Source organism: Aotus nancymaae, unplaced genomic scaffold (assembly GCF_030222135.1).
Source record: "Aotus nancymaae isolate 86718 unplaced genomic scaffold, 86718_ANA_hifiasm-v0.15.2.pri h1tg000059l, whole genome shotgun sequence".
Classification (NCBI taxonomy): Eukaryota; Metazoa; Chordata; class Mammalia; order Primates; family Aotidae; genus Aotus; species Aotus nancymaae.
Genome location: NW_026988473.1, coordinates 13603200 through 13629117, shown reverse-complemented (window position 1 = coordinate 13629117; position 25918 = coordinate 13603200). Strand labels below are relative to the sequence as shown.

Below are 25918 nucleotides of genomic sequence, written 5' to 3'. Positions count from 1 at the left end.
CATTTGGGTAGACTATGTCAGAGGGAAGATCTGGGACTCAAGGTATGCTGTTAAGATTTTTTTGTTCCACAGGGTGCTCCCTTGATGTGGTATTCTCCTCATTCTCCTATGGATGGGCCTTATTGAGAGCTGAACTGCAGTTACTGTGTTTGCTCTTTTGGGTCTAGTCACCCAGTGGAGCTGCCATGCTCCAGACTGGTACTGGGGAGTATCTATAAGAGTTCTTTGATGTGGTCTGTCTTCAAGTCTTTCAGCTGTGGATACCAGCACCTTGCTCCAGTGGGGGTAGCAGAGGAATGAAGTGGACTCTGTGAAGGTCCTTGGTTGTATTTTTGTTTAGTACACTGGTTTGATACTGATTGGCCTCCAGCCAGGAGGTGGTGCTTTCAAGAGCACATGAGGTGTGGTACTATAGAGAGGACAGAGAGGATACAAACTTGTCCTAGGGTCACCTGATTGAGGATTCAGCTTTCTCAGGTGGTGGGCAGGGCCATAGAGCTCCCAAGAGATTATGTTCTTGTCTTTGGCATTCAGGGTGGGTAGAGCACGGCCACCAGTTGAGGGCAGGATTAGGTGTGATTGAGCTCAGACTCCTTGGGTAAGGCTTGCTGTGGCTGCTGTGGGGATGGGGTGTGGTTCTGAGGCCAATGGAGCAATGTTCCCATAAAGATTATGGCTGCCTCTGCTGAGTCATACAGGTCACCAGGGAAGTTGGGCAAAGCTGGCAGTTACAGACCTCACCCTGCTCCCATACAGCCTGCAGTCCTAAAGGCCAGTCTCACTCTCACTGTGCCCCCACAGCAGCACCAAATCTATCTTCAGGCAGCTGGTTACCAGGGCTGAAAACTTTCCCTATACCACCAGCCTCCCTATTAAGAAAGCAAATAGACTCACAATTTTTCAGCATCTCAGAGGGTCTGCAGCAGTGATCCAGTTCCTTCAGAGGATCCATGGATTCTCTCAGCTTTCTTGGAATATTCCTGGAGCAAAAGGTTATGATGTCCATCTCCACATGCTGCTCTATCTGAGCAGGAACTGCATGCTAGTCCTGCCTCCGATCCATCATTCTCTATTACCACTTTCTAATTCATCTTTCTGTTTTGTGGTCTTCTCTTCTTTCTGAAGTGGCATGGTTTGACTGGGGTAAATACTCAAGGTTTGTCATCTCACACCAAGAAACTTAAAGGTGTGAACACACAAGAAGGGAATTTAATAGTAGAGATTTAATAGGTGAGAGAAAAGAGAAAAACTCTCTCCTGCAGAGAGTGGGGGACTCTTGAGTGGGTCTTCTGGTTTTGTAGTGAAATGCATGGGGTTTTATAGATGAGTTTGAGGAGGTGGTGTCTGATTTATATAGGACCCAAAAGATTGGTTGGACCAGCTGCGCCCTTTACATAGCATGTCAAGAAGCTGGCCGCTCCATCCTAATGGTTTATTATGTGAATGGGTTCTCTACCTGGTAGGTGCCACGTTGCCTGCTTCTTTACTGCACACGTGGTTGACAAAGGAAAGGGAAGATGGAGTCTCCATGGTGAACATGCCTGGCCCCCAGGTAGACTTTTCCTATTGGCACAGCTGCTGGCATTCGCCCATGCAAGCTGCTGCTTTGCTTTTCTATGTCTGCGGCTTGATTTTTCAGGCTGCTCTTTGTTAGAAAAGAAATGATTTTGGGGCTGCTTTTTATTAAAAGGGAAACCTTACCAAGGACTCTCTTATCCTCTCTATCTGCCTAAGTAATTTCTTTCTAGCTCCTGTATTATTTCCCCCCCGTTAGAAGTGGTAACCCTAACTACCGTTAGTGGGTGCTGGATTACGACTCTTTCTGCCTACTTCCTGCTGAAAAAGGGGCGCTGTGTGGGGAATGGCAGCTAGGGCTCCTCCTGGGGTTGACCTAAGGATCCTCAGAAGAATGGCATGTTCATGGATGTTCCCTCTGCAGTACCATTTGGAGTTTAATAGCTTCTTGGTGAAAATAAACAATTTGGGTTATTAGAGGACATGTATCAGAATAAAACAAGGCGGGGTAAGGACAGCTCAAAAAGTCCTGAGGCTGCTGTAACCCCTTGATAACTGGTAGCTATGGTTATACTTGTTAAGATTTAGGTGTGTGGGGCTTGGCTTTTGTTAACCACTTTGGTTTTATTTTCCCAAAGAAACCTCTGGGTTATGGGTATCCTGTTTACTTTTATTACCTGGCAGGATTTGCAGGATGATTGCCAAGAACTAGCATATTGATCCAGATTTTTACATTACCTATCCCTTTTTGTTTCTTCTGAGCTGGGGAGTTTACTACTTAATTCACAGGAATAAGCAAGGTTAGCCTAAAATGTATGCAAAAAACTTAAAAACAACCAATGAGACTATAATTTAATTACAAATGTATGATAAGTTTTGGAGCATAATTTTTCTATGCCCAGTCCTAATTTTCAGTAAAGCCAAATTTTGATAGGATGTGGTGTTTGTAGAAAAGATTACTCCAGACTTCTATTAGTGTAGTTCATGCAGTTAACTCCTGTCTGATATTCATGAACATATCAGCTCTTCATGAGTCTTATACATTTTTTCTCTCTTCCAATGTTACAATATTAAAAGCTATAAAAAAACCCTGCATTTGAGAACATCTGTTAAAGTCCTATAGCCTGATTATAAACCATCTTTTGAAAAGAACAAAGCAAGGCAACAATTGTCTGTGAATGACAAAGTTTCCAGGGTAGTTACAATTTGGTTTACAATAACTTAACATAAAAACCTTAATTACAATTTTTAGCATATACTCAGACAATAGAATTTTATAAATTTCACACAATTATGGAGCATATATTAATATTATTCACAAAAATATAACCTGAAGAAGATTAAACATTATTTTGGCAATCTCACATACCTAAATGTGTTAAATAAGCCTGTTTACCTCTCTTTTGAATGCTCTAGGGGCCCTCTGTAGAGGTCAGGAAAGACAACCTTGAAACTGAGGTTTGATTTTAGGAAGCCTATTACATATGTGAGAGGTTTAAAATACTTGATATTATGAAATAGAATTACAGATTACCATGTCATTAATTTTGCCATAATGATGAAAAAAAGGCAGAACCTTTTATTAACCTTTACTATTACATGAAAATCCTGTTCAAACCCAAATTTTACCCTTTTATTATTTTGTTAATGTGAACTCAATTTTTAAATGAAACCTCATAGACAATTCTTTCCAATCTTAACCAATTTGACCATTATGTGAAATTTTTATAAACCTTTTATAACCCTTTTGCTAAAGGGCAGATTAATGTCTTAAGACAACTTTGTTGTGCTTTTATTTCAGTGCTCATTTTATGAAAAGACCGTATAAAATACCCTTTTGAAATTAGTTCATATTTACACATGGGATTTTTTGCAAGATTAATTTTTACAATCTTTCAATTACTTGCTTAAACCTTCAGCTTTATCATATCTAATTTAAGACAATCCTTTATCCCTAGGCAAAATGTGTACATTTCCATGCTTTCTTATAGCCTTTTACTAAAAACATATTTTACTGTTTTTACACGCCTTGCATCTAAATCTATTTTTAGTAGTTTCAATTGCAAATTATAATGGTGACTTTTAGCATCTTTTAACTTTAATGTGAAACCTGGCAAGTTGTTTTATGTAGAAGGCACAGATAAAGTTTGACTTTTTCCAGCATAGTTAGGGACATGGTTAATTTTGTATATCCCCAGGCCTTACCAAGTTGTAAAGCAGGTAGTTTACATGGAAACAGTTAGCAAACTTAGCAGCTGACTTATGTGATTTAGACCACCTATTTGCATTTTAATGACACCTGTATTTTACTAATAATCCTTAAAACTATTTTTTAAAAATTAAAGTCACTTGAACTAAAAGGCATTACAGATTTTATCTTTCAGTTAAAAACATTTGATTTAAGTTCTCATTTCTCTTTAATTCAGTCAATTAGAGTTCATTTTATAGACACTGCATAAAATACACATAACTACACAGCAAACAGAAAAAGACTCAGTTGTTATAAGATTTATCCCTAATTGGATTATCGGTCTCTGGGTGAGGACCTTTAAGAGCAGGGCTAGGAGAGCATGCAGTTTTTAGGGAAGACAAAAACAGATTTTGAGAGGGATCTATCCACCATTAATTCCTGGAGTTCCATGAGGAAAAACAAATTTCTCCCAAAATGGGACTTGTGGTGCCTTTTCTGTTTTCCCAACGAGTTTCATGATATCAGAAGTTATCTTGGGGCCTCATGTGTGCATTAAGTAATGCATGCATTAAGAGTGACAAAACAAAATGGAGAAAAGGAATTTAGTTGACTGAGAAAAAACATTTTTCAGAAAAACAAGATCCAAGAAGAAAAAAACATAAAGGCCTTTTAAACATACCTGTAACTTGGATATCCACTTTTAATTAAGCTGAGTGCTCTTTAAGAAAATCCTTTTAATCCCTTGTTACTCAACTTTAGCCACACCAAGCAGTTACGATTTTCAGCTTTTGAACTTTACCAAAAGTTACCTCACAGGTGAAATCGACAGGCCTTGGTTAGGTTATGACTTCACCGTGAGTGTACAAGGTGTTTTCCAAGGAGCAATAAGTAGCTTTTTAAACTGTTTTTGCAAAATTGTGACTGAGACAGTAAAAGAGATACAACCCAACCAACTCCATCTTGCTTCCAGCCCCCAAGCTATCCTTGCCCATCCCTGGGCATAGGTGGAACCAACTCTGGGAGGAGCTTGGTTTACAGTTTATAGTTTAAAACAAAGTCAATAACAGCCCTTCTCAAAATAAACCTACCTTTTACCTAGGGACCAGACCAAGAAACTAGCCACAAGATTAGAAAACATGGCTCGAGAGTCATGCAGCTGGAGGCTACAAGATTTAGACCCTTCCTAAACTGCTTTCAAGATCAGGCTTAAGATACTTTGCAAATCCTGCCTTTGTTGGATCAACTGGCATCACCCAGATTGATAAACTGGCTTATCTGTTTTGTGGTCCTCACCCAGGAACTGATTTAACATAAGTAGACAGCTTTGACTCCCTATGATTTCATCTCTGACTCTACCAGTCAGCATTCCTGGCTCATTGGCTTCCCCCCACTACTAAGCTGTCCCCAAAAACTGTGCTCCCCAAATGCTTGGAGAGACCCATCTGAGCAACAACATAACTCCCATCTCCCACACAGCTGGGTCTGTGTGAATTACTCATTCTCTACTACAATTCCCCTGTTTTGATAAATCAGCTTTGTCTAGATAGCATGCAAGGTGAACCCATTGGGCAGTCACACTGTTGCAAAATCTGCAACATTTAAAGGCAACTTAGAGAGAGGAAGATTTAAGAAAGGCAGATAGAAGTTTTTCATGAAGGGGGAAGAGAATCAGCAAATAGTAAAAGCAAAGTATTCATTTCCCAAGCCAGAATTGAATCTGGGCCACCACTGTAAAATGGTGGAGACTAAAATGTAGTATTGCCACATGGTTACAGGTCATGTTCCCAAGGACATAAAACAAGGACATAAAACAAACTTGCCTGCAGCAAAGTTTGTTACTGACCATTTTGTTGGGGCTGGGTTCAACAGCAGACTTTTGGAGTCCTAGACCTCTATCCTAGGCTGGGATATGCTTTCTTTTGACAAAACCATACAGATACAAAATACTTTTGACAAAAACATACAATCTGCTGTGCTTTTGTCTACACAAAGCACAGCAGATTGGCTACAGCTTGAGACCAACCTTACAAACAGTTTTTCACTAATTAAAATTTTGCAGAAAATGTAAATAGTGATCCTTATTATTCCTTTTACTGGTTCGCACAGGGAGAGAGAAGCCAAAATCCGACTGGTTAAAAAAAAACAAAACTTTTACCCTTTGCTGGCCTGTCAGGTTTCTGGGTTCCCTCCCCTTGAGCTCAACTTTTAGCCAAGCAGTTTAACGTTTGGGGAAATTAACTTTTCCAAGTTTGGAGGAACATTATAAAAGAAGAGATAGGAGCCATTTTAAACCATGAAAGGAGGAAGGAAAAATACCATAGAAAAGTCTAAGGGTTTGTGTGGTAGAACTGGAGTAGTTGATGATGTGAATAGGGGGAACAGGAAAAGCTGGGGCATCTGGAAGTTGCATTTGAGAATTTCCTGGGGGTTGTTTCTCTAGTTTGGGGGAATCATTTCCACTGGGCCCACCTGGTATGACTGCTAAAAGAGCTAAGTCGATTGTGCAATGCTTGCAAAGGTCTCGTAAGGACGCCATGCCCTTGTGCAAAATAAAATGATTTTCTTCAAAGTCTCAGGACCAGAGGAATTCCAATGCTTCACAATACACTTCAGAGGAGTACAGGTTGAAGATTTTTTTTGACCATCTACAAAGGGAAGCCAGAAAAAAGGCATCCCTTTAATCTCCTTCCTTTTGGTGTGACCCAAGATGGAGGGGAAGACAGTGGGGGGGTTTATCCCCCCACTGTTTTCCCTCCTTGGTTCCTGGGGCCCCAGCGCCTTGTTAAACATGCTGTCTGTAGTTGAAGGCGTGACCTGCAGCCATGGAGGTGGAGGAACTAAGCAATTGGGATTACTCACAGTTACCCATGTGACTCTAGTCTTCTGTTTATGATTTCCCTTTGACTTCTTAGACTTATGTGGCCTGTGTGGCTCCAGACAGATGGTCTTGAGAAAGACTGTGTAATAGTTGTATTTGGGCAAGCCCCCTTTAATGGAGGTGGTGTATTAGATTGAACTCTAGATCCTGCTATTATGGCTCATGCCAAAGTGTTTACCCTTAAGTCTCCTTACTATGTAAGTACCATTTTAATTGGAGGCAGAGTAGGTGCTTTAAAAGAATGTAGGGACCAAATGGTGGTTTTCCTGCTGATGGGACACTATTGAGACTAAAATTTGGTTTCAGAGGGCATTTTCCTCATCCTTGTTGAAGGAAGAGTTTTTCCCTTTCGCAGAAAAGGCATAAAGCTTGGTGTCTAGTAGAGGAGCACAAAAAGGGAGGAGAATCGGGAAGTGTTTCGGCAAAGGGCCAACAATGTGCCTCATGGAGAGGATTCCTATTCCACTAGGTGGTGCTGTTAACCTTGAGATACTATGTGCTCGCCAGACCTAGCACAGAGAGATGCTCACTGTGAGGGATGAGGGGAAGCCCCTCTCTTCCTAGAAAAGCACAAAAACAGCATTCCCTTGAGCTGTATTTCCAGTTACTATGGCATTTGCTGATCTTTCCTAACAGGACTATTTCCCTGGACTGTAAAAATTTCCAGAGCATTGCATACAGAGAGATGATAGGAGACATAGCAATTGCCGATAGGAAAGGAGAAAATTTGAGACGGAGAAGCTGCAGATCTTGTTGCTGATGGCCGGTCGGGCAGTCAAAGGCTGGGGTTGGTCCAGAAGCCTTCAGATAACACCAGGGCATAGTCCTGGCCAGAAATTCTGAGTCACTCCAGGACCTCTTTCAGCCCCATGTGACAGCTGGGTCCTTCATGAAGGGAAACTGGTTTAAAACATAGGCAATATGCCAAGCAACCCTAGGGCACTGGGAGATTCTCCATGTTCTCCCCAGCAAGCTTGTCACCTGGTCTTGGAAGGCTGGCAGCCACTCTAACCATTTTTAAATGGCTGACAGGGGCCCAGTATTTACTTTGATTTGATTTAAAAATGGAGGCCAAGAGCCTCAAAATGTAAGGGCAGAGTTGGGGTCCACTCCTATACTCACTCTTCTGATGATTATACCTGCATCCCAGATGGGGCCCCAAAGTGAAGCAGCTTTGTTTGTCTCAGGTAAATACCCTAGGTTCATTGTCTTACGTCAAGGAAATCAAGGGTGTGGACACACAAGAAGTGAGTTTAAAAGCATAGGTTTAACAGGTGAGAGGAAAGAGAAAAGCTCTCCCTATTCTGCAGCGACAGAGGGACTCTGGAGTGGATCCTTTAGTTCTGTGGTGAAACGCATGGGGTTTCATAGATGAGCTTGAGGAGGTGGAAAGCACACGATCAAGGCATCAGCAGATTTGGTGTCTGATAAGAGTCTACTTTCTGATTCTAGATGATCATCTTCTTGTTTTAATAATTTAACATGTAGGAAGTAGCAAGGGATCTTTCTGGGGGTGAGAGATCTCTTAGATAAGGGTCCCTATCTTATTAGTGAGATTATTCATGATCTAATAATCTCTCAAAGCCCCAACCTCCAAATACCTTCACATTGGAGGTTAAGTTTTAACATATGAATTTTTGGAAGGACACTAACTTTTTGACCATAGTGTATGTGCACACACACACACACACACGTATACTTTTATATAGACATGTATATATATGTATATTCTAGTTTTCAACAAGAAAAATATGACACATGAAAAAAAACAAAGTATGACCCATACATAGGGAAATAATGCAGTCAGTAGAAACTGTCTCTGGGAAGCCCAGACTTCAGACTCACTAAACAAAGACTTTCAATTAACTATTTCAAATATATTTAAGAAAATAAAGAAAATTATATGTAAAGAACTAAAGAAAATTATCAGAATGAGGTCTCAACAGATAGATCATTTCAATAAAGAGACAGAAATTATTAAAAAAATGAAAATTCTAGAGGTAAAAAGTACAATAATTGAAATGACAATTCACTAGAGGAACTCAGTAGCAGATTTGAATAGGCAGAATAAAGAACTAGTGACCTTGGGTAGACCAATGGGAATCATCCAGTCTCAGGAGCAGAAAGAGAAAGAAAGGAAGAAACAATGAACAGAACCCCAGAGACCTATCAAGCACCATCAAACATATATACAATGGGATTTCCAGAGGTAGAGGAAAGAAAGGGGCAGAAAGAATATTTGAGTGGCCGGGCGTGGTGGCTCATGCCTATAATCCCAGCACTTTGGAAGGCCGAGGCGGGTGGATCACGAGGTCAAGAGATCGAGACCATCCTGGTCAACAAGCTGAAACCCCGTCTCTACTAAAAATACACAAATTAGCTGGGCATGGTGGCATGCGCCTGTAGTCCCAGCTACTCAGGAGACTGAGGCAGGAGGATTGCTTGAACCCAGGAGGCGGAGGTTGCGGTGAGCTGAGATCGCGCCATTGCACTCCAGCCTGGGTAACAAGAGCGGAAAAAAAAAAAAAAAAGAATATTTGAAAAAAAATGTTGGCTTAGAATTTCTCCAAATATTATGCATCCAAAAACCTCCTCAAATTCTAAGTAAGATAAATTCAAAGAGATTATGGGATCATAATGAAATATCAAAAATCAAACACAGTGGGAGAATCTTGAAAGCAGCAAAAGAGAAGTAACATCATATCTAAGAGATTCTCATTAGCTAAACAGCTGATTTCTTGTCAGAAATCAGGCAGCAGTGGGATAATATATTTAGAGTATAGAAAGGGAAAGATTGTTGATTAAGAATTGCCTGTCCAATAAAATTACCCTTTGAAAATGAAGGAGAAATTAAGATATTCATAGGCAAACAAAAACTGAGAGGCTTTATTGTTAGGAGGTCTTCTGTTTAAGAAGTACTAAAGGAGTCCTTCAAGCTGAAATAAAATTCCACCAGACAATAATTTGAATTCACATGAAGAAAGCAAAAGTTCTTGTAAACATAACTACATAGGAAAATATAGAAGACGGTATTTACATATTTTAGCTTGTTACTTGTTTTCCTCTCATCTGATTTAAAAGACAACTGCATAAAGCAATAATTATAAATATGTGTTGATGGATATGAAATGTGTAAAGATGTAATTTGTATTTCAATAACAACACAAAGTAGAAGGGAGGAAATAGAGCTATATAGGAGTGCTATTCTTACGTACTAGTCTATTTAAGTTGGTGTTAATCAGAACTAGATATAAAATCCTGATCCAAATATATGTTGTCTACAAAAGCCATCCTTTAGATTCAAAGGCCCAAATAAGTTGAAAGCAAAAGTGTGAAAAAAATATAAACCACACAAACAGTAAGCAAAGGATAGCTGAATGGTTATACTTTAATAGTAATATCAGACAAAATGAACTTTAAGACATAAATTGCTATCAGAGAGGAAGAAGAACATTTCATAAGGTATACTAGTCAGTTTACCAAGAGCTGCTTATAAACAACAGAAATTTATTTCTTACAGTTCTGAAGGCTTGGGAAGTCCAAGATCAAGGCATTGGTAGATTTGGTATGTGGCAGAAAGGTCCATTTCCTGGTTCTAGATGGCCATTTTGCTATAATCTCAGATGGTGGAAGGGGCAAGAGATCTCTGGGGATTTTACCTTTTGTAAAGGTGCTAATCCCATGTTATAATGTCTATAATTATAGATGTATATGCATCTAACAACAGAGCCCCAAAATATATGACATAAAAACTCACACAGTAGAAAAGAGAAATAGATGATTCAACAACAGTAGATGGAGACTTTGATATCCCACTTTCAATAATGGGTAGACAGCTAGGCAGAAGTGCATCAAGAAAACAAGACTTACACAATGCTATAAACAACCATACATAACAGTACTCTGTTAGGGGTACACCTAACTACATCTATACTGTGCTCTCTTCAACAACAGCAGAATATACAGTCTCTTCAAGAGCATATGCATCATTCTCGAGGTTAGACCATATGTAACCTAAAACAAGACTCAATACACTTAAAGTAATTAATTAGACAAAGTATGTTCTTCAGAATGTAATAAAATTACAAATCATAATAGGAGGAAATTTGGGAAATTCACAAATACATAAAATTTAAACAACACATTTTTAAGTAACCAATGTGTCAAAGAGGAAATCATGAGGGAAATTAGAAAATACTTTGAGATAAGTGAAGATGAAAACACCATAACATAACCTATGGAACGCATCTAAATCAGTGCCTAGGGGGAAATTTGTAGCTGTTAATGTGTGTATTTAAAAAAGAAGACGGATCTCAAATCAATCACTTTACCTTCCCCTGTTAAGACATTGGAAAATGAGAGCAGACTAAGCCTAAAGCAAGCAGAAGGAAGGAAATAGCAAGAACTAAAGCAAAAACAAATGAATTAGAGAATTGAACAGAGAAAAGAGAAACAACAAAACAGGAGGGGATTTTTTAAAACGATCGCCAAAGTGACAAATCTCTAGCTAGACTGACCAGAGAAGAAAAGAGATGGAAGACTCAAATGACTAAAATCAGGAATGAAAGAAGGATATTACTACTGACCTTACAAAAATAAAAGGATTATAAGGCGTACTATAAGCCGTTACATGCAACAAATTATATGACTTAGATAAAATGAATACATTCTTAAAAAGTCACAAGCCACTGAAGTCAACTTAATAGATTATCTGAATATAATATTATAATAAGTAACAATATGAAATTAGTAATAAAAATATTTATCACAAAGAAAACTCAGGGCAAGATGGCTTTACTGGTGAATTTTATTAAGCATTTAGGTAAGAATTAACACCAATCCTCCACGTTTTTCTAAAAAATAGGAGAAAACAATTCCCTATTCATTCTATGATACAAGTATTACCCTGATACCAAAATCAAACAAAGATATCATAAGAAAAGACTACAACCATCTCTTAGTACAAAAATCCTCAACAAAAGTCCAGCAAATGGCATCCAGTAGCCTATGAAAGGAATTATACATCATGACTAAGTGGAATTTACTTAAGAATGTAAGGTTGTTTCAATATATGAAAACCAATCAATGTAATACACCATGTCGATAGAATAAAAGTCATCGTGTTCAGTAATGATAGCTGCTATTATTGCTATTTTTCTCAGTTCTCCATTCACTGCTTACCCATGTTTTAAAATATAGCAGCAGTTACAACTCTTATGATTTATGATTTAAACAGCATTCTATTCTTGAGACTGTGGAGTGATTGCTATAATGTATGTTGGCAAGGTGGCAAAACATATTTGGTTCGCAAATTTTCACTGTCCTGAAAATTATGAGGGAAGAAAATTTGAAGTGTGTTTGCCTAGGTGAGGCTTTTTCCACTGAATGGCTGGTGGAATTTCTAGACTTCCAAGTTTCAAGGTTCATTTCTATGGATGGAATGTGTCCTGATGTGTTTATAGTACAGTTGAGAGATTGATTCAGAATCTCAGCCTCCTCTGTGACCTCAGACAGTGAAGAAACTTCCTCAGAGATATCTAGCCTGAATGAAACCCCATTTTTTTTTAATCCACAAGCATTTAGAATCCTTCATGATACCTAAGAGCTTATAAAAGGAGTGCTCTATTGCATAATATTACAGGCTGGAGATGTAGGATGTTAATAGATTAAAATACATGGCCAAGCTTGATGGCTCACACCTGTAATCCCAGCACTTTGGGAGGCCGAGGTGGGCAGATCACGAGGTCAGGAGTTCGAGACCAGCCTGGCCAACATGGTGAAACTCCCGTCTCTACTAAAAATACAAAAAAATTAGCGAGGTGTGGTGGTGCATGCCTGTAATCTTAGCTACTCAGGAGGCTGAGGCAGGAGAATTTCTTGAATCCAGGAGGCAGAGGTTGCAGTGAACTGAGATCATGCCACTGCACTCCAGCCTGGGCAAAAGAATGAGACTCTGTCTCAGAAAAAAAAAAGGCAGGGAAAAGAACTAATCAGGTGAAGATGTGTTATTAATAGATGAATACTCCCAAATATCTGTTTCTAAGGAAAAATCTTTTAAAAAACAGAGATAATTAATCCCTGGGAGGGCAAAGCCTTACATATAACGATAGATCCTTTAATGTTCTCAGTATCTTCTCTAAACACTATGATTCAAGAGAAGCTGTTTTTCTTATTTTGAAGGCTCAAGAAGAGAGGTGATGGTGGTAGAATATTTGTGTCCCTTGTTCTATAATATAGATCTAGATGCTGGAGAAGATCTGGAGATTCTCTTTAGTAACAAAGGACTTTGGGTTTCAAATTCAACTAACATTTTCTTTCCCTTTAACTTGAACTTCAAAGGCACTGGAGCTTTGAAAATGCTTGCTGAATCCATTTGGAGAAATTGCTGTCATCTTGACATTCTGTGCTTTTTGTAAAATTGTCCAGTCAGTGCAGTTTTGGGTATATACATTACATAACATGCTGTTTGAACAGGTACATATAATGGTTACTTCGTATTTCTGAATACATTGGCCATTCTCCTAAACTATAGACGCAATCACAGTAAGTTAGTTTTAATCCATTTCCTTACATTTCTTCTTTCTCCCAAGGGGTTTATAATTAAAATCATTAAAGTATTACATCTGATATTTGATGGACAATGACTTCTAAATGTTTTAGGAACATTTGCAGAAATATTTATTCTCCTCACTGTGTATTGATATAACTACAATTTGTCAGGAAAAGGTTAACATTTTATGGATTCCTGAGTCAATTTCTAGGCTTTTAAGTGTGAAGAGAGTGCAGTAGGTGGATGGGTCACTAAAGGTTTCCTCCAGGTGTAGGGCATATGATGTAATGATTTATGTACATAAACAGATTGGCTTTTGTACAATCACTCATTTCCTTGAAATAATACTCTAACTTTGAAAGTCTCCAGGGATGAAAAAGAGGTAAAATTTCACCTTATACTAGTAGGAGGAGGTGTGAGAAACAACTGAAAATAAAGAAAGGCAAATTTAAAGTAGAGCTGACAGGGTGTGTGACCTTCACTGAGCTCAGGACAGGTCAGTATGGGAGGGAAGTGAAAGAGAGAATTTGGATTCTGTTTTTCAAAGAAAAACTTCAGCTCTAAGACTGGAATCCAAAAGGGAAGTGCATTAAAATACAGGGTCTGCAAGTAAAGAGTGTAGCCTCTGCTGTAATTGGGAATCTATGTTAAACTGCAGGCTTAGGGGTATTTCTTATTTTGATTCTATTCATGTGTTCTCGATACTGTTTTAATCAGGTGAGAACTTGTTTCTTTTACAATGGATGTAGTCTCATGGCTGAATTTCTGCATCTCTGAACTCAGACTTAGCCCTCTTTCTTAGACAATCAAGACAGGTATTGGAAAAGATAAGACATGAAAGTCAATTTTGTCACTGTAGGGTGATTTTTTCTTGTCTACGCTCGTATTAAGGTATGTTAAGGAAGACCAGATGTGATGGAAAAACCTCACTGTGTTGGGCAGGCATTATTAGACCTGGACTTTCTTATTATTCTCTGTCACAAATAAATTAGCTGTGTTTTCATGGACGTTACCTCTTGAGACTTCAGTTTCTTCATCTTTAAAGTACAGACAAATTGATGCAATGCAAGATGCCTGAGGATTTTTAATATGTAACAATTCTAGAATCTTGTCCAGTTGGACCCTTGAACTCATTACATCTGACTCTGCATTTCTTAGCTTAGCAAAAGGAATGCCATTAATTTCTTACGGTCACAGGTGGTAGCTTTAGGTACTAGTCCACTTGACCAAACTCTGGCGCTGCTGAGTCCCAGAAGTAAACTGGACTGATACTAGAGAAGCACTGGTGAAGTGCTGAAGAGCTAGAGGCAGACATCTTATGCTTGAATACAGGCTTCTCTCTTTTTGTTTTTAAACTATAATTTTGGGTAAGTTGTTTTTCTTTTCATCACAGTTTACTTTTCTTTAAATATGGATAGTTGTGTACCAACTTCATTGTTGTGAGAATTAAGTGAAAAAATGCATGTAAAGCATTTACTGTAGCACCAAGTACATGGCAAGCACTCAATAAAACGAACAATTATTATAGAAAGTACATTAAAAATAAATCTCTGCATGCTAGAAAGTAAGAATGGGGAAAAGCAGAGTTATAGTAAAAGTTTGCATTTCAAAATGAGTATATGAAATTTAAAAACTAACAAAAGTTTCTCTGTTTGGGAAGAAGTTGGTTTATGTCCTGACCTCTCAATTGCAGTCTGAGGGCCCTTTTATGGGATATCAAGGTCTTTATTCTAGGTTGACACTTTTTTCCATTTCTAATTTCTGTAAAAATATGGGTATTAGAGGATTGAAGTGGTAATAGGCACACTATTGGTATTTGGACTAGGACAGAAAAAGAAACTGATCCTGTGCTTGAGTCTGCCAATTAACAGTGAATATTAAAGACGTCAATTTTGACATGGACTGAGTTGTTCTGTTTGTATGTTTGTGTCTGTAGGGAAATAAGAAGGAGATGAAAATTGCAAAAAAAGAACTGTTCTTTAAATATATTCTAATTACTTCAAGATATGCAAGAAATTGAACTACTAAGTGAAATAATGAAAGTGAGTCAAGTTTGGGGTTTTCTGTCTGGTTTTGATCAGGAAGTTTAACCTTTGGCATAGACCTTCAGGAAGTTGTAAAAACATTAGTTGATTATTGGTTCTCTCAAAGGCCATCTCCTCTAGGGAAAAGTTGGCAATTAGAAGTGCATTCAACCTTATTCTCAAGAGTTCTTGTCCCTGAAAAGATTCTCTGGAGCACTGGGCTATCCAGAAGGGAGACCAAGATCCTGGAGCTTGGAGCTCTTAGGCCAGCTTCTCAGTGAAGCATTTGTGGGATCACCAGGAAGATGTTACCTTTTCGTGCACCTCATCAGGTGTCGTACCTACATGTAACAGGGGCAATTGATCTTACCTGTCACTGCCTTTGTGCTTTAAGGTCACATAAAGATAAAAAAAAATTGAAATCTAGGAAAAAGTGAGAATTAATAATAGCAAAACTTAGTTTTAAGTTAAAAACTTAAAACAAAACTCAGTTTAAAGTTAATTGAATGAAATGTACGTTCTTCATTAAGTAAATGAAAATGGACTATATATTAAACAGATTATCATCGATTATTCAGACTTGACTTATTGACTATCGTATTGATGGTTTAAAACCAGAGATCAAAAATCTTTGACTGGTAGACTAAAAATTGTATTAGGAAGATTCTAAAAGATCCATGGGCAGTTATGGCAGCCTCATCCTCTGTCCTGATCTTCTCAGAGCAGTTATGGTCCAGTCAGGCTCTCTCCCTATGTCCGTTTGGTGACTTGGTGAAAAAAATTTCATGAGCATGTTACAGCAACTATACCCAGATATTTCCTGGATTCCCATCGTGTACCAATGTATAATTCCCTGTATTTGTTTTTCTACATATTCTGCTCAATTTAAACATTTATGATTTCAGCCTCAGGACTCCAAGAAAAAAATAGAAACTGTATTTCTTTTCTGACTATACAATTAATTATGCAAGCTGTAGAAAATACTAAAAAACATAAAGAAATAAAAATCACCCTTAGTTTCACATCCAGAAGTAAGTGTCCTAAATATATTATTTCCTTATCAACTTGTTTGTACACATATGTTTTAACATAGGTAAAACAAAACCTACATAAGGTTTTATAAGTGAAATTTTTGAACTTAAATTTTATTAAAATATACATATAAAACCTATAATCTTAAAATACTGAATCTATAATTACTATCACTAACTTTTAGCCTATAGAATACTTGCATAATTATAATTAAGAGATACAGACTATTTTGTGGTTTTTTAGTTCATGTCATTTCATATATACATTTCAAAGGCCTATTAGTCTCCAAAACTATTACCTCTAATGACTGCATTAATTCATCATATTGATGTCTAAGTGAAGTTTTGCAACAACTACCCTCTAGGAAATGAAATCTCTCTCTTCAGGGTGTCCTATGTCTTCTAATAATATTTTTGAGGTCAGGCTAATTAAAAACTAAGAAGTCAGCTAAAGAAGTTTGCAGGTATCTTAAAAATCATGTTTAGGGGAATTAAAAAAAAAAAAGAAGTCTACAGGTATCTATTCCTACAGAGTTTTCAGAAAAGAAGGAATCATCTGTGAGATGGCAGAGTACTGAAAAGGCAAAGTTTTGGACTATTTGATTATATCACGCTTCTTTGTTTTCCTTTCTTTTTTCTGAAGGTAAAATATTCCTTCCTGGAGGTTTTATCACCCACACTACATAGATGGAGAATAAAAGGAATGTGACTGAATTCATTTTAATAGGTCTTACACAGAACCCCAAAATGCAGAAAGCCATGTTTGTAGTATTTTTGGTTCTGTACATGGTAACACTTTCAGGCAATCTGCTCATTGTGGTTACCATTACCACCAGCCAGACTCTGAGCTCCCCCATGTACTTCTTCCTGACCCACCTTTCTTTGATAGACACAGTTTATTCTTCTTCTTCAGCTCCTAAGTTGATTGTGGATTCCCTTCGTGAGAAGAAAATCATCTCCTTTAGTGGGTGTATGGCTCAAGCCTATGCAGAACACATCTTTGGTGCTACTGAGATCATCCTGTTGACAGTGATGGCCTATGACCGCTATGTGGCCATCTGCAAACCTCTGCACTACACAGCCATCATGAGCCACAGCCTGTGCATTCTCCTCGTGGCAGTGGCCTGGATGGGAGGATTTCTCCATGCAACTATTCAGATTCTCTTTACAGTATGGCTGCCCTTCTGTGGCCCCAATGTCATAGACCACTTCATGTGTGACTTGTACCCTTTGTTAAAACTTGTTTGCATGGACACTCATACCCTTGGTCTCTTTGTTGCTTCCAACAGCGGGTTCATCTGCTTATTAAACTTCCTTCTCTTGGTGGTATCCTATGTGATCATCCTGAGGTCTTTAAAGAACTATAGCTTAGAGGGGAGGCATAAAGCCCTCTCCACCTGTATCTCTCACATCACAGTAGTTGTCTTATTCTTTGTGCCCTGTATATTTGTGTATCTGCGCCCAGTGACCACTCTGCCCATTGATAAAGCTGTTGCAGTATTTTATACTATGGTGGTCCCAATGTTAAATCCTTTGATTTACACACTCAGAAATGCTGAGGTAAAGAGGGCAATAAGGAAGCTTTGGAGAAAAAAAGTGATTTCAGGTAATGATTAAATAAGACTGTCGAGCACTCAGCATAGAGGTAATAGGTATCTAAACTTCTTGATTTGTAGATGAATATATTGACTCTAACAAGGGTTTGGCTAATGTTGCAGATAGTCATTAAAGCATAAAGTAAAAGTTTGGACTCTAAAGCATACTCTTGTCATCCCCACTATTGCTTTTTAATCAATATGTATTCGTCAATTGCCTGGAAATTTGAAACATCTCTGGATGCTAAAAAGTATAAATGTAGAATATTAGATTGATGTTGAAACAATCTTATAACGAGCTGTTGGTTACTGCTGATTATTGAAATTCACATGTTTAATAATATTTCTTTACTTTGGACTCTGGCTTAATATATACACACTTTCTTTTGTAAATTTTCTTGGTCACTATATATTGGTTGTATTGTAAAAAGATGTGCTGTTCATTGAATGCCTGCAAGGTTGCATTATATTAAGTTTTTTCTGTACTGTATCAGTTAGGGATCACACAACTTCCCTGATTTGAGCAGTGAAAATTTATATAAAATTATTAATTATATTGAGAGATTAACTATAAAGAAGTAAAGAATGCCCTGTGACTGAGAGATGTGTATCTAAGAAAGGAACACATTCAGGGCTGGGTGCTGTGGCTCACGCCTGTAATCCCAGCACTTTGGGAAGCTGAGGTGAGTGGATCACAAGGTTAGGAGATTGAGACCACCCTGGCCAACATGGTAAAACCTTGTCTCTACTAAAAATATGAAAATTAGCTGGGCATGTTGGCATATGCCAGTAATCCCAGCTACTCGGGAGGCTGAGGCAGGAGAATCACTTGAACCAGGGAGTTGGAGTTTGCAGTGAGCTGAGATGGCGCCACTGCACTCCAGTCTGGCAACAGAGTGAGATTCCATCTGAAAAAAAAAAAAAAAAAAAAAAAAAGGGACACATTTGGGAGCTGGGCTCCCTTCCCAAGGCTGAGATTACAATATTTTGGAGAAAGTGTAGTTGTTGCCAATTGGATGTTGGAGAAGTTCACTGGGTAGTCTTGCGCCAGAACTAGTTCATGGTAGCTGGACAGAAGGTGACACACTAGAAAGTTGTCCTGGACTGGTCAGCTGGGAACCTCCCACTGGGATGCTGGTGGGCTGAGGCTGGTAAATGAGGAACTGTAGCCTGGACCTGCAAGCAGGAAACAACCCTTTGGGGTGTAGGTGGACCAAGGCTACCCCATCACAGATAGGCAGTTTTGGAAAACTTATTGCTGGAGTATCTGTGTGATTCATTGGAATCTCCCTGCAGAGGTACCACTGAAACTCGATGAGAAATTGTCCATGAAGTTTTCAGTGAAACTCAATGGAAGTGAGCACCTCTGAATGTCTCTCCCTCCCCCTGCCCGGCCCAGCCAAACACACATGCTACTGGAAGCTACATAGAGCAAGATGAAAACAGAAACATTTAAATCAGGAGGACACGCCCCTTTCGATTCCCTATACTGACAAAATAACATCAAAGCAGACTATGTGCAGAGAATAAATTCTTACAGGGCTTATTTTCATTATGGAGCAGGCAATGATGGTTGTATTTGGAGCTGAGAGAAAATATATTGATAACTAGCACTCAAATTTTATCCTTAATTCTTATAATACATTTTACAGGATATCGAAGTGCATATATGTTGCATGATTTGACCAAACCTCAAGTTAGTGGCAGAATGAGGTATAAATTGAGATATGGCTCCTTATTCTACGTACTTTGTTGGTAGTAGGTAGCTGCAACTATCTTTTTTATTGTAAAGCCTAAAAATGAACACAATTTATTAAACGATTCTATATAAACTAATGTTAACAATTTCATTTAATTTTACTATTATGCACTGGAATCTGATTAATCCTTTCACTGAAGGTAGACAGAGGATGAACAATTACTCAGAAGTGGTTTTATAGAAAAAAATTTTAACATTGTTATTTAAACATTTTTTTTTTTTTGAGACAGAGTCTTACTCTGTCACCCAGGGTAGAGTGCAGGCACAATTTCAGCTCACTGCAACCTCCGCCTCATGGGTTCAAGCGATTTTCCTGCCTCAGCCTCCTCAGTAGCTGGAACTATAGGAGCGTGCCACCATGCCTGGATAATTTTTATATTTTTAGTAGAGATGGGTTTTTGCCCTATTGGCCATGCTGGTCTCAAACTCCTGACCTCAAGTGATCCATCTGCCTTGGCCTCCTAAAGTGCTGGGATTACAGGTGTGAGCCACCGCGCCTGGCTTATTTAAACTTTTAAGTAAATTTTCATGATTTGGCAATTGTACTACTCTTCAAAGCATGAAAGATCTAGTTTCTGCTCCTTTATCAAAAGGTGTATGATGGGTCCCTAGGCATTAGATTTTGGCACCAGAACGTAGAAAGGTAAAGTCGTGAGAAAATCTGAGATACATAGCATCCAAGGACAAAGCCAGAACTGATATCCAAAGGTGATTGAAATTTCGATCTGGCAGAAAGGCAAAATCACACATAAGTCACCAAGACAGGTACCTGCCTCAAGCTACCCAAGAAAGTTTAGATGGTGGGTAGAAGATGGATCCAGGAGAGATCCTTGGGACACAACTCTAGAGTGTCTTTTGACTCATTCTAGAGTAGTGAAGAAATTAATAAAGATGAACGGACAGTTTGAATAGAAAGGTTGTCAATGAAGCTGGTAATGCTTGTTAAAACTTTCATAAGGGTTCCCCACTGAGCATATGCAGGTGGTCTTAGAGGTGATCATTAGGTAAACAGCCTTAGTAAAGATGACTTATATGCACAGTGCACTTCATCGTTTATGTGTTTAACTTTTTTCCATGCATTTCTATTTCCTTCTATTACTCATGGAATTAAAAAGATTAAAAGCCGTTATCAGAGATATCTCATTCTCCATTCCTGTTTGTATCCCTGAATCTGTGTTCCTCAGACCACCGTGCCTCGACTTCCAGCTCTACCATCCATATCCAGCTCATTCCTGAATGTTTCTGTACTTTGATTTAGCATTAATAATTCCATCAACTGTCATAGAGAAGCCAAACTACACTTAACATATTATGCTTTTCATGAGCACTTTGGATTTAGAAAGATATTAATCACAAATAGTAGAATCTTTTTTTCTTGGTATAATCCATTGTATGTGTTTAAAAAATTTTTTTGCCATAAGTTATTGGGGTCAGGTGGTATTTGGTTACATGAGTAAGTTCTTTAGTGGAGTTTTGTGAGATCCTGGTGCACCTATCACCAGAGCAGTATATGCTGCACCAGACTTGTTGTTTTATCCCTCAACCCCCTCCCACTCTTCTCCCCAAGTCCCCAAAATCTATTATATCATTCTTATGCCTTTGCATCTTCATAGCTTAGCTCCCACATATCAGTGAGAACATACGATGTTTGGTGTTTCATTCCTGAGTTACTTCACTTAGAATAATAGGACAGGTATTAGTATCTTTACAATAAAAAATCAACTACATATTATAAAATAATTACATCGCACAATTTAATTTCCAGTATTTCTTAGCTTTATTGAAGTAATACTGACAAATAAAAATTGCATATATTTAAGGTAAGCAATATGATGTTCTGATATATGTATACACTGTAAAATGATTACCACAATCAAGCCAGTTGACGTAGCTCTCACCTCACATAGGTACTTTTTTTTTTGTAAGATTTAAGATCTATTCTCTTAGTAAATTTCAAGTATACATTGCATTATTAATATTAACTATAATCACCGGGCTGTACATTTGATCTTCAGAACTTTATTCATGTTATTGAACTGAAACTTTGCACTTTTAGACCAACATCTCTCCATTATGCCCATGCCTCCAACCCCTGCCAACCACTATTCTGCCTCTATGCCTTGCCTCCAGGTCTCGTTTCTGAGGATAGCTCCTAGGATCACCTATGTGTGTAATATTTAATAGTACGTTGAGACTTGAACATGATTCAACATATTTGAAACCTCATTAATCTTCTCTCTCTCTCCCTGACATCCAGTGATCTAAGCCGGGGCCCAAGTTTCATCCGTGACTTCTGTATCTCTCATCTTCATCCTATATCAAGTTCTTTTGTTTAGCATTCAAAAATATTCTTCAAGACCTTCTATATCTTTCCATGTTAGTTTGATTTCCCTAGATTCAGAGGATGATATAAGAAATTTAATAAAAGTGATCTATAAGGGGAAAAGATTGAAGGAAATCTTGTATAGCAGGGGAAGGAAGGATGTGCTGTCAACTAGTCTTCCTTTAGCCTGGAGCCCTGGGAACTCTGAGGTACACATTATACTACAGAACTGCTTCCACCTTGAGACAAAGTAACTAACCTCTTAAACCCTATTCCAGTCAATCATCGCTGGTGGGCCTGAGGAGGGGGAACAAAATACCCAAGTGATGCAGCTCCCATTTTATCTGGTGCGATTGTCCAGAAAAGGGTAAGTCTGTGAGCTGTTAGCAGCCTAGGCCCACAGTAGCTGGGGCATGCATGCACTGGCCTGGTGAAGGGGATTTGAGCTGGACACTATTACACTCTGTGTCCTCACTGACAACAGCAGGACTGAGGCCTCCAGCCTTTCACACTGAAATAATGACAAAAACCCCTAGGTGCTCTCCTGCTTTCAGTCTTGACCCTTCAATCCATTTTACATCCTGTAGTTAGGATTATCATTATAAAATTAAAATCTAACTGCATCACTCTCTAGCTTAAAAATACCTTCCTTGTTTGTCCCGTGGTCCTTAGCATTAAGTCTTAACACAACTATAAGACCCTTCTTGATATTCTCTTTTCCTGTCTCTCTAGCTTCATTTCTTACAATTTACAAGATTTTATAAGTTCAGTGTCTAGCATGGAGCCTGGCACACAGTTGCGGTTCAGTAAATAATTGCTGAATGATTGGGTGAATTAATAATCATGGCCGTATTGTACCGACTAGGTTTCCCGCATACTCTTTTCACTTTCTGGCCTTTGTTATGTGTTCTCTTTCCTAGAAGCACTGCTCTCAGCTTCATGCCTGTTCGTTCTGCTGAGTCCTTTTCATCCTTCTGGTCCCATTTTTGATATCTTTTCATCTAGGAATCCTTTTATAACCCCTCAGGTTTATGTGTCTTCTCTTTCGCTCATGTCTCAATGAATCTTCAGCTCTGTGAAGGCAGGACCTGGGTTTCTCTTTATTCACCACGGATGCCCTAGCAATTTTCAGTGTACCTGATGCATTCCTTGGGCTCAAAATGTTGTTAATCAATGAATAAGAAATAGAAGGAAGGAATGAAGACTATTTATTCTGAAATGGCTTTGGGTGTAGACAGAGCTACATAGTCATCAAAACAGTTTTTATCTTGTGAGGTGCTGTAGGAGTGGGTCCTGCAGATCCAGGCAGCTTGGCTTCCTGGATTCAGCCCCCTTCCTAGGGGTATGTGGGGACCTCCCACCTTGCCTGAGTTGCAGACATGTTTGTTGGGGATCCTCAGGCCAGAGTTTGTAAAGCTCCTGGGTCTCTGTGTGTGCCTGAGCAGCTGCTCTGTGGAGACTCCCCACAGCTCTGTGTGTAGGGCCCAAGGCCCTGGTGGTCTGGGCTCACGAGGGGATCTCCTGATCTGCGGGTTGCAAAGATCCATGGGAGAAGCATGGTTTTCCGGGGTTGCATATTCACTCATCACATCGTGGGGGTTCCCTTGGGTCCCTGTTGCTCCTGGGTGGGCCATACCCCTGTGCTGCTTTTCTTCATTCTCTGGGTGGAGTTGTTGCCCTGATCAGTCCCAAATGCGAGTACTCGGATCTTTCAGTTGAAGATGCTGTATTCACTTGTCCTTTTGTTTCCTCTCTGTGAGTGCCACGGACCTCAGCTGCTTCTAATCGGTGATCTTGGCCCCCTCCCCAAAACAGCTTTTAATAATAAAATGTTACCAAAAAGTAAGCTGATTGACAGAGAAAGAGAACATAAATAGCACATAATCATAAAATAAAATATTGCTGAAAGCAGAAAATTTCAAGATTAACTACTTGTTTATATGCTAGGAATTTGCTTCTATTTCCTTTGTATTCAGCATAAGGAGTAAAAACAAATGGTGGTTCCTCTAAGAAGTCCAGTTAGAATTCTCCTTAGTGCCTGAATCAGGTAAGGAAAGAATTTCCATCTCCAGTACTATTTTTTTTCAGCTCTACATTTTGTTGAATTCATTTACCTTTTTAAATACTTCTATTCATTCATTCGATGTTTATTGTGTACCAGACATTGTGCTACCTTGTGGCAATTATCGTTATCTAGCAGGCAAGCAGTTTATGGAACATGATTGTATATTTAACTAATAGAAATTTCTGCCTGAAATTCAAATGCTCTTTTATTGGAGTCATCACTCTTTCTGATAGGTTTTTGTATAACAGGTGACATGAGCGATACAAAGTGGTTCAGAAGCCTGCACTGACATTTGGAAACACCATATAAACTTCATTACCTACCCATGAGAGTTTAAATGGCCCACTGCTATTACAGCCTTAAAGTGGTTAGATACCCTTATGTTTCAGAAAACAAATGACCATCAATTATGATGTATAAAAAAGTAGAGTGGTTAATACGAATTCTTATATTTTTAGTTAGATAATAAATGAATATATGCAATGTGCCTAGTATAGTCTCTGGTTCCAGAATGGTAAGTAGTATAATTAACTGACCTTTTCATTATCACTCTGTGGCAAAATATCATAGCAGTTAAGAGTATGGTCTGGAACATCAGTCACAGTTTGATTACTGGCTCGTTAATATATCTATTTTGATATCTTCCTTTTTCCTGTCAGTTTCCTCACTTGTAAAATGAAGATAATAGTAGTGCTTACCTCTTTGAAGTGTTATAGACATTACTTCTAGATACCAATATATTCTGTTATTTCTTTTGTTTGTGAGAGGAGAGCCTAAGAATCCATATACAGGATGAAGCTAGTAAAACTATAGAATTTCCCAAATAGGCAGAGTTGTCCTGGGTTGTTTTCTCTCTTTCCTTGAACCATTTCTGTACCTTCCATGCAGAATCTATGAATCATATGGGTAATGTTTGCTTTATCCAATCAATTTGCCCCACTGCGATTATCTAAAATGTCCTTTTGACCTTTCCTAAATGGAATCAATGTTGGGCCCTAGTTACATTTATTTGTCACCTGAAATGCCCTTTCTACTACACAGTTTCCGAAAGGCATTTTTCATCTGGGCATTCCTCAAGGTATAGATTAAGGGGTTTAACATAGGAGTTATCATAGTGTAGAATGTAGCAACTGCTTTATCAATAGATAAAGTAGCTGCAGGTCTCATGTACACAAATATGCAAGGCACAAAGAATAAGATGACAACTGTGATGTGGGAGACACAGGTGGAGAGGGCTTTGTACCTTGCCTCCAAGCGGTGGGTCCTTAGGGAGCGCAAGATGACCACATAGGAGATCAGCAGGAGGACAAAGTTTAACAAGCAGATGAATCCACTGTTGGCAGCAACGAAGAGTCCCAGTGTGTGGGTGTCAGTGCAGGCAAGATTGAGCAAAGGGTTCAGATCACACATAAAGTGATCTATGACATTGGGACCACAGAAAGGTAGTTGGAAGATGAAGAGGATCTGTATGGTTGCATGAAGAAAGCCTCCCATCCACACCACTCCCATGAGCAGGGCACACACACGCCGGTTCATGATAGTCATATAGTGCAGGGGCTTGCAGATGGCCACATAGCGGTCATAGGCCATCACGGTAAGTAGGATGCCCTCCGCACCTCCGAAGAAATGTTCTCCAAAGACTTGAGTCATGCATCCATTGAATAGGATGGTCTTCTTTTCATAGAGTGAATCTGTGATTAGCTTAGGGGTATTTACAGAGGAATAGCAGGCATCAATAAAGGAGAGATAGGCCAGGAAAAAGTACATGGGGGAGCCCAGTGACGGGCTGGCAGTGATGGTGACCACAATGAGCACATTTCCCACCACAGTGATGATGTAGATGACAAAAAACACAACAAATATGATTTTCTGCATCTTTGGATTCTCTGTAAGCCCCAGTAGAACAAACTCTGTCACGTTATTCCTGTTCTCCATGTATTTCATGTGATGATTAATTACATTACCTGAAAAAATTTTTTTATTAATA

The 25918-nt window shown here is 38.7% G+C and overlaps 3 protein-coding genes across 3 annotated transcripts in view; 2 read left to right on the top strand and 1 right to left on the bottom strand.

Moving 5' to 3' along the window:
- The window catches only part of LOC105713383 (olfactory receptor 5D13-like), a 76407-nt gene that overhangs the window by 35348 nt on the left and 15141 nt on the right, over positions 1 to 25918 (top strand). The window lies entirely within an intron of this gene.
- On the top strand, positions 16843 to 17901 carry LOC105713387 (olfactory receptor 4C12). The gene has a single exon (XM_012447090.2). The coding sequence runs from the start codon at positions 16877 to 16879 to the stop codon at positions 17804 to 17806; it is 930 nt and encodes a 309-aa protein (XP_012302513.2). The 5' UTR covers positions 16843 to 16876; the 3' UTR covers positions 17807 to 17901.
- Positions 24871 to 25898, bottom strand: LOC105713386 (olfactory receptor 4C46). The gene has a single exon (XM_012447089.2). The coding sequence runs from the start codon at positions 25873 to 25875 to the stop codon at positions 24937 to 24939; it is 939 nt and encodes a 312-aa protein (XP_012302512.2). The 5' UTR covers positions 25876 to 25898; the 3' UTR covers positions 24871 to 24936.

Bases quoted from the DNA above. Each gene is read 5' to 3' on its own strand.
- LOC105713387 (XM_012447090.2), top strand. From the start codon at position 16,877: ATGGAGAATAAAAGGAATGTGACTGAATTCATTTTAATAGGTCTTACA.
- LOC105713386 (XM_012447089.2), bottom strand. From the start codon at position 25,875: ATGAAATACATGGAGAACAGGAATAACGTGACAGAGTTTGTTCTACTG.